General features: G+C 40.6%; 1 protein-coding gene across 1 annotated transcript in view; it reads right to left on the bottom strand.

Moving 5' to 3' along the window:
- Positions 1 to 3,772: 3,772 nt before the first annotated feature.
- Positions 3,773 to 9,130, bottom strand: part of DBR1 (debranching RNA lariats 1) — a gene marked incomplete at its 5' end in the record, with an annotated part of 7,493 nt that continues 2,135 nt past the window's right edge. The window contains 4 exons of the mRNA XM_009582563.1: positions 3,773 to 4,550; positions 5,084 to 5,229; positions 6,840 to 6,920; positions 7,789 to 8,013. Of these exons, the coding sequence (XP_009580858.1) occupies positions 3,872 to 4,550; positions 5,084 to 5,229; positions 6,840 to 6,920; positions 7,789 to 8,013 (1,131 nt within the window). The remainder of the gene's footprint in view (positions 4,551 to 5,083; positions 5,230 to 6,839; positions 6,921 to 7,788; positions 8,014 to 9,130) is intronic.

Here is a 9,130-nt window from a genome sequence, read left to right as displayed (position 1 = left end):
AGACTCTGCCTCCGCCATGCCCGCGGGCCTCGGGGAGCTGGGGCGGATGAAGCTGTCCGCGGAAGCGCAGAGAGCTCCGGGGACTGACTCAGCCCTTGTTACTTTCCTCAGCTGTCCCACCTCAGTTCTCCCAGCCCCGCCGCAGAGCTTACCTCAGCGAAGGCAGACAGCGAACCTGGGGCTGGGTGACTGCCTTCATCTGACTGAAGCCCTGACACCGAGGCAGGGGGAGGCTGACCTTACCACAGGCTTCTCCCCCGCCCACATAACCGGCACACCCTCTTCTCCTAGTCCCCATTCCCTACCCTGTAGGACAGGGACACCAGCGCAGCTTTCAGGACAGCCCCTCAGCTGTCCAACAACAGCCTGACCTTTTTTTATTACAAGCAACCAGGTTTAGCTTCAGCTACCTCATGTTCTGACTGCACCATGGAAATCATGGAGTTTTGCGGGTCCTCCTGACTCATCTTCATCCTGGGTCTTGCCCCTGTCTGCGTGGAGTTCTGGAACATAATGAAGTCGGTGTGAGCAGGGCGTGGGTTGGCAATTAATTCACACCAGGTATATGGAGAGCTAGAGTCTTTGAGAACCGCCTACTCGAGCACTATCTTCATCTGGGACACAGGCATGGCCTGCCACTTCTCATCCTCAGCCTTGCTGCACATAAAATAGATGGTTTGGGTTCCTTTTTTTGTCATTGTTTTTGTTGCTTTCATGGATTTGTTTGGGTTTTGCAGAAAACACCCCAAAAAACTCAGGACTTCACTCAGTTTTGCTATAGGCTTCTATAAGAGCTGGTATTTTATTGTTAGCCCCCCTGTATTTCACATCTTGAGGCACAGGGATACTAATTCTATTAATTCATTGCTCCTGAAGAGAGAATTAATGGGGGGGAGGATAGTAAAAACATCACGTCAGGGTTCACACTGTCGACTTTTGCTACTGTGAGGTAAATGCAGGTTTACCAGCTGTTAGAGATTGCAGAGGATAATGGGAGCACAGTAAACATACTTCGGGATGCTGCCACAAGTTGACTTTAAGAGCTTTAATTTAAAAAAAATACTCCACTTCTCATGGGAAAAAAGCTATACCCCTCTTCTTAGTTTGTTTTTCTCCGAGTAGATCAATAACATGCTTTGAACAAAATACCTGTGTGCTGGCCTGGAATGAAACAGGTGAACACTTTTCTCAAGCACTTCGTAGGGAACAGCAAAAACACTTTTAGACTAAGTTGAAATCTCATACACTGAAAATTCTGTGATTATAACTTGTACGAGGGTCTGACAGAGGAACATTTTCCAGATGTTTCTCACCAAAATTTAAAAAGTCCAAAGTTTTCAGAAAAGACTTTAAAGCTTCCTTTTAAAGAGGACTGAAGACTCTTTGTCCTAAGAACCGATTAAACTTTGTCAGCCTTCCCTAGTGTTTTACATACTTTTTGGAGTACTTGGTCATCTTTACTGGGGAAGCTTTAAGTTGAGAGCTTCAACTGAATTCTATATGCAGCAGAGGATCTTGCTGACAGGGAAGATCCATAATGGATGAGAGCACAGTAGAGCTGGAACACTTCAAACTGCAAAGAGAGTGTGAATAACTGCAAGAAAGGGCACAGTAACTCTATATAGATCAGACATGATTCATACTCAAAAAATTGTGTTAACTCTATTTACCAGCTACACTCTGCTCAACGAATGCTGAAATACTTTATAAAAAAAAAATCTTTAAAGATTAAAAAAATCAGTATTCTATCTTGTCAAAGTCTCCTGCTTTCTAGAAAGCTAAAACACATTTAGCAGAAAGGGGAGGATGGCGGACACCACACAACAGAGTAATTTTCTTTAAAAACATACGAAATCAGACTAAAAAGTCTATTACATGTAACATACATCTTCCACTCCAGTTCATGTAGAATTCGACAGCTGAATACCTTGCTCAGATTTCGTGGGAGACTTTTCAAGTTTATTACACAATTTATAGATACTTAAAATACTTTATTTCCATTATAGTCTTCAGATCATGAGCCATGCTTAAGATTTTAGCATTGCAGACCCAGGACCCTTAAAGATACTCAACTATCTTCAGTAATGTAGCTGATAATTCACAGCTACTTTAGATAACCTGAGGGTTACACCAAATGCTTCCAATTTTTCATCACATCGTATCACAGTTCTCTTTGGTGGGTGTTCTGACAGATGAGCAGGCATAGAGAGATACAGGAGCAGTATTAAGAGGGCCCAACTAATAATTTAGTAAACAAGATGGCGTCCTCTGGAAAAAAAACAGGATGTTAATGGCATCAACCTACCAGTATAAAGTCATTAATCAGAACTGTGGAGAGCACTAATTTTACCATTTTCTAGCTCTTGAATACTTACACGCATTTAGTTTTCATAGTGAACTGCTGACAGGAGAGGAACTAAGATGAATCCCACAACGTGGAAGTAATTTTCAAGATGGAAGTCTTCACCTTACAGTGTTTCCCTGCTACACAACTCACACTCACCAATCCATTTCACTCACGGCTCCCTGTCCAGTTCCCTCTGCCTGTCAGGGTGCTTTCTTCTCCACAGTGCCTGTGCCTTGGAAGAGTAAAAGCACACAGGAGCTACCTCTGCTCTCAAGGGCAGCACAGTCATGAGGAAGTCCCGCTCCATCTGGACTCCAAAAGCTCAGCACAGAACGCCAGCAGAACTTGAGTGTAAAACTAACGAGTCTAATGACATATGCTGTAGTTCTTCAAAACACTGTCATTTTCATCACTGCAGGAAGTTTTGTTATCCTCACAGCCTTTTAGGCCAAAGGAATGTAATTTGTTTGCTAATAATTCAGGGCAAACTAGAACAGTAAAAAGAAAACTTCCAAGAGGATCTATATTCTGGCAGCTCCTGTTCTCCCTCAGCTGAAGGTCATGAAGGTACTTTGGAAGATTCCAAATCCAGTTGTAAGAATTTGGCAAGTTACACACTACTGAAAAGAAGTGACAGGTGAAAACTTAGGCTAATGATAATGGTAGGCATTATTGTCTCAACCACGTTATATGAAAATACAACACAGCCTTAATTAGCAAGAATTGAGACAGCGATGATGTCCACATTTAGGAAGCTGTTCATCCTAACTACTTGCATTTTAAGACAGGGTTCTCAAGTTTTGAGAAATAGCACACAAGGGACTTTTTAAGAACAGAGATGCACTCTTCCATGGTCCCCATAAAACTGTCATGCTTGAAATTAAGAGACTTGGCTCCCTATCAAAACTGTAACTAAAAGCCAATACTGGACAATACACATTGTTTTGTTCATGCCCATTAAGTTTTTCTATGGCATGAGTATCATCAGAAACAAAAATCTTCACTCTTCTATTGCTGTTTTGTTATCATGGGAATTCTATTTTCGGATTTAGTTCACGGAGTTATTGCATATGCTATTTTGTATTAAAAGTTCAGTATAAAACAAGACAAAAGCAATAAAATCAAATCATTCAGTCTTGTAAGTCAGACATCCTCTCGCTTTGACTTGAGTTATAGTTTAAGAGCTCTTTTCTTGTTAAACGAGCATGGTGAATCTTGTATAGCAGTACAGCTGAAGATGCATAGTATACACTAATAACCAAGAACTGAAACAAAATCAGCTGATTATACATGAGCTTTAAGTCCTTTGACAAAGTACTCTGTTGGTAAAGTCTGCTTCTGGCTTAGATGTTTAATCCGGATAAATCTTCCTCCCTGCGAGAGGTACATACAGCCTCTTCAGCTTAAGAAAGTAACATGAATAAGATCAAGTAACATTAAAAGCACGAGTAGTCCACCACAGTTCTTACCACCTTCCCATAAAAAAAGGTACAGAGAGAACTTATTTATACATCATATGAAGTATTATTCTGTTTTATCTTCATCCTCGGCAGCATAGATAGCTTGATTCCTTCTCTTAATTTTTTTAATGCCACTGTTTCCATTTTCATTACCACCAATGCGCTTTAATGGTCTCTCATTTAAGCTCTTCTCTTCCACCTGCTTACTCACACCAGATTTCTCCAGTTCCTCGTTAGTGGAGTCCATAGCATCATCAGACGATACCGCCATGGAATCTGGCATGATCCGGATGTCAGAAAAACTTGCAGAAAAGTCAGGAGGATGATCAGGGGAAGGATCTACAGAACATGTACTCAAGTCTTCATCGCCCCCTTCTTCATCCAGCATTATTTCATCTGGATTAAAGGATGAAAGTCCAGAATTATCTGTATTATATTCACTGGGTTCCTCTGCTGACCCAGTACTGTCCATCTCCTCTTCCTCCTCCTCCTCTTCATATTCGCCTCGTACTGAGCCCTCTTCTTTAGCTTGCTGGATCCTGTCATTGATGTCAGTGAGGCCAAACTGGGCACAAAACTCGGTGGTCTGTGGATTGATGGTATGAACTGGTTCCACGTGTTTTTGGGGCTTGCTGGGATCATAACAAGCAGCTGTCAATGTGAAGTTACAAGGAATTTTGAGGTTATGATTCAGCTCTTCTAACACCTCTTTGATGGCTTCTTCTGTCGCACTGTAATCCCACCTAAATAAGTGTATGAAGTTTAAACAAGTGCAGCTAGTCAAAAGGTACTTCCTATTCCCACTGCAAATAGAAACTTTTAAAGATGGATAATAAATTAATCTTACAACAGACACCTAAATCCTCAAATGATTTTTCAGGAAAGTATATAGCCTTTGGTCAATACTGAGATTCCCCTCTCCCCACCAAGGATTTGTGTATTATGTCAACCCACTCAATAAGCATTCACCCGCCCACCTCCATAATCCAGCCTGATTTCCAGTCTTACAGCGTAACTGGCAAGATGATCAGCCACCATCTACTTTTTGCCCCTCAAATGGTGGTATCTAAGTTTGCAAAACAAAACTAACTGCCCGTGTAGAGCAGTAATGAAGTTGTCTGCTCTACAGCGCAGGTTTTGTCACCATCCCCTTTGTTTCCAAGGCCTTTAGCAAGTCCTACAGGCATTACAGGCTGCAGAACAGAGAAGCACAACAGTAAGTTTACTTCCAGTCCAGCAAAATCCCACTTTCCTCTCTACTTTGCATGCAGCTTACTTTGCATGGAGGCCATTATTTTCAGGCATATTCCACGAGCTCTGAGTCACATTAACAAGACTGTTGGTGGCCTTGAGGACTGCAATCCACTCAGCATCATACTCCAGCGAGTCACCTGCACTAGGATCATGTTCTATGTCTATTATCTATTTAAAAAAAAAAAAACCACAGAAAACAGATGAGGTGAGTTATTTCTCTTGACATCAGAAACTGATTAAAATTTCAACTGTTACTTTCATGGTATAGAGTTTTAATTAAGTTTCAAGTACACTGAGCTAGTGGTCTCAATCAAACAAGTCCTCTCAAGTTAGCCCTACATAGAATTTTATAGCAATAAGGGGCTAAGAAAGGACAATCAACAACAGTAAAAAAGGCATTTCCGTATTTTAGCTTACGGCAATTAAGAACACCCTTCTTCCTACTGCCAGCTACTGGACAGTTACGCAACTTAGAAACCAGAATTTCCCTAGTATTAAGTTCATGCCACCTTCTAAGCAGATATACATCAAGAGTTGACAGCAACAGTTATTCTGCTGTATAAACACACATTCTAAGCACAGCAATGAAATTAACATGAAGTGTTTTTAAACTCTTTCAACAGCTGATGAATTGAAATTCAAATCATTTTGTCTTCAGTGACATTAACCCAAATCAAACCATTCGGTTTAGCCAAACTGCACTAGTCAGGCTAGTTAAATTATCCATAAAGTAATTCAACCTTGTAAGATAGTTTTAGGGGACAAAAAAAAAAAAAGGATATACTTTAAACCAGAGCTACACACAGGTGGATCACCAAGCTGCTGGAGGTAGTACTACTCCAGATCAGTTTTGCTACAGAATTCTAAGTGTGGACTAGCACTCCAGTGTACCTTTGCATAGCAAAAGCCCATCCTCATGCTCTCTCCCATCTTCAAAGGTAGCTACTAGGGCAAATGGATCCCACCACACACCCAAAGGACAGATAATGAACCATCTTCCCTTTAAGTTGACAAATAAGAGCTAGTTTAAAGTAACGCTACTAAAATACTTGACTGCATTTGAAGAACATGCTGTCAGCAGCTCCCTCTCATAGCAAAGGATTTTAGATTCATCCATTTGAGATTTTGCAGATGGCACTGCAGGCAGCACACAGGCCACAGACACGTACATTGTTTTGCTCTTGGCAAATCAGTTTGGCACTCATATTGAAAATTCCCACAACCTAGACCTCCTACTTGGCCACTGCCCTTCCTAGCCAAGATATGCACCAAATAAAAAAGAAGCAGAGCCATTTTTCCTGCTGGAACTCACAATACTGAAAGAAAATTGCAGCACTCAACTTAGGACTCAATCCTGTCTGAATTAATGAATACAGATCTGAAGAAAGAGTCCCCGTCGGACCCAAACCGGTCTGGGAAGAAAAGAAAAGCCTCAAGATGGGCTTTCTTTTTAGGTTTGACATTTGTCAAAAAAGCACAAGAGGAGATTCCGTTCAGGTTAAGGTAGAGCTACTTCTGCAATTAAGTCAAGTACTTGTTCTAAGGTGGAAGGAAATGGTAGGAATAAGCAAACACTATGCCTGCATGACAGAACACAAGGTCTGCTTAGTTCAAGACAATATTATACAGTGACCATTCCACACATGCACCATTCCTAGTTTCTTTCCAATTCCTCCACTTATCAGAACTATTCTTCAGCTTATATCTACACACAGCACTTAGCAGTCCAGACAAGTGAAATACTTAAAAAGTGAAAACCCACTGCACATGGTCATCACCTGCAGAAAGTCTCTGTGCGGCAGACATTTATCCAGAGCCAAAAACTTTGTTGCTTTTGGTAGCTCTTCTTTGGAGTTTGTCTAGGAAACAAAGGTGTTAACACAGTCATTAGCATTTCTATGAAATTTGACCATTCTAAACAAATTATATAGAGAGATTTAAAGGCATAATTTATACAAAAAAGACTTTCTGAAATAGAAAGTCAGCATGGGATTATAAGAAAGAGATGGAGGAACAAAGAGAAAGAGAGACTTCACTGGAAGTCTAACAGGAAGCTGGATCCAGATGACAGCAAGATAAAGCAAGAGCCACCCTTCATCCTTAACCAAGGCAGCTGAGCACACCTAGCCTCGAAGCAAAAAGAAAAACTTTAACATAATTGGAAACAGACTTATTGAGTCTAAAAGGTCTAGAGTTACATTTTTACAGCTAAATAACTTGCAAATAGGAATAGCACGTCACACCACTTTCAGGAATAACTCAAACCAAGCAAAGTTTCAACCTACAGGAGCTGGTTTTTGGCTTTACCCAGGCCACCAGACAACTTCATCTGCCAAGCCTTACTACAGGCATCCTCCCATCCCCGGTTAAGCACTATCTTCTTTTCAGTCGCTTCTCTATCACCTTGTTTTGAAGTTGTCTCCTTCCCCAATAAAGTGGGAAAGAGAGTGCTTTTCTATAAACTTAAATTAAGAAGTTTCAAGTGCAGTTAGCTATTTCACGCTGTCCCTGAAGAAGATTAGGTAGTTACACCATTGATGTATAACATCTCTCTAACTTAACACAAGCTAGTAGTCTTAACACCACTTAATGCTTTGCGGCTTAAGCTGAGTTTTAATAAGTGAGCAAAAACATTAAGAAGTTGCTTTTCTGGACATGATTACCTGCACTGGAATTCTAAAATGTGCTTGGGACACATACATACTTGATTTTTTTTTTCCTCTTTACCTGGTGTTGCATGAAAGCTGCAAATTTAACATGAAGATGTGCTGAGAACCAGTAGGTGGGTTTCAGATGCTGCAGAAGCTCTGAAGCAGCAGGGCTTCCTAATGTGTTGCTCTCCACTTCTTGACGGAAGAACGATTTCATTTTAAGAAGTTGTTTCTTGTTTCCATAGTGATATATGCTCCTTGGCCAGTCATGTGACATAAATATATCAATTGGATGCTTTAACTGTCAAGCCAAAATGCATATGGTATAAATAAAATACAGACGATAAAGAAGTTTCAAAATTACACAGCACAAGATGGAACATGTGTAACATGTTCTACCTCAGATCAGTACAGAGTTAGCTGTGACGAACGGCCTCACTTTCAAAGCAAGTAAGTACACCACTGAGCCCACCTTTCAGGTGGCCTTTGAAGTTGTCAAGGGACTCTAGTCTCCATGGTTCGTACTACACTTCCTTGGGACAGTCAGCTGTGTTTTATACATACTGCCTTATAAAAGAGATCATATCATCACAAGTAAGTGTCAGGCACTCAGAAGACGACTTTTAAAAATTACAGCTATAGAGCAAGTTCTCTACCCACAGTCAAAGGCATCTTCTTTCTCACGAAATTTTTAAGAGCTTTGTTTAAAAGGGATACTGGCTAAGCGTGATATTCCTCCTCAAAGGAAGTACCCCTCAGAAGTCTAATCAATGTCTTAAGCATGTCTTGGTTCAATATTCAGCATATTTCCATCAGCTGTATCAGAACACACTTCTAGATGAAACTGAAGTCCAACTAATAAGAAACCTACAGTGAAATGCATCAGACTTTTTACAATGACAGCAAACCTTTGTCCTATATTCAGCATCCCTATTTCTACCGAACACTCAAGTGTGCAACTGCAATCTGAATAATCATTCACAAGACACTTATAAATACATGTATTCACACCACAACCTCAGCCAAATGGAGTAGCCCTTGTGACAAAGCAGGGAATAGGCAATAGCTCAAAAATAAAGCTAATCTGTCCTTTGAATTTCTCACCCTGGAGTTAAAGATACTTCAACCACAGAAATTTGGCATCAGCTTATTCAGCTGGTTCAATTTTGATTAGTTAACTTTGTACCAACCAGCTTTCATGTTAGACAAGGTAGCATCCATCTTTCTAAAACTAACAAAGCTGGAACAGAAGTGTATAGCTGGAGTTCCTTCCATACTGTGAATTTTATCCAACTAAAAACAAAAAACAAAAAAACAAAAAACCCACAAAAAACAAACAAACCCACCACTCCTGCCTGTGCCAGATTCAGATCAAATTTGCACTGCTACACAAAGCATTGGAGGAGATATTCAGCAGG

This window comes from Fulmarus glacialis, unplaced genomic scaffold (genome assembly GCF_000690835.1).
Source record: "Fulmarus glacialis isolate BGI_N327 unplaced genomic scaffold, ASM69083v1 scaffold35637, whole genome shotgun sequence".
In the NCBI taxonomy this organism is placed as follows: Eukaryota; Metazoa; Chordata; class Aves; order Procellariiformes; family Procellariidae; genus Fulmarus; species Fulmarus glacialis.
This window is presented reverse-complemented; position numbering and strand designations above follow the sequence as displayed.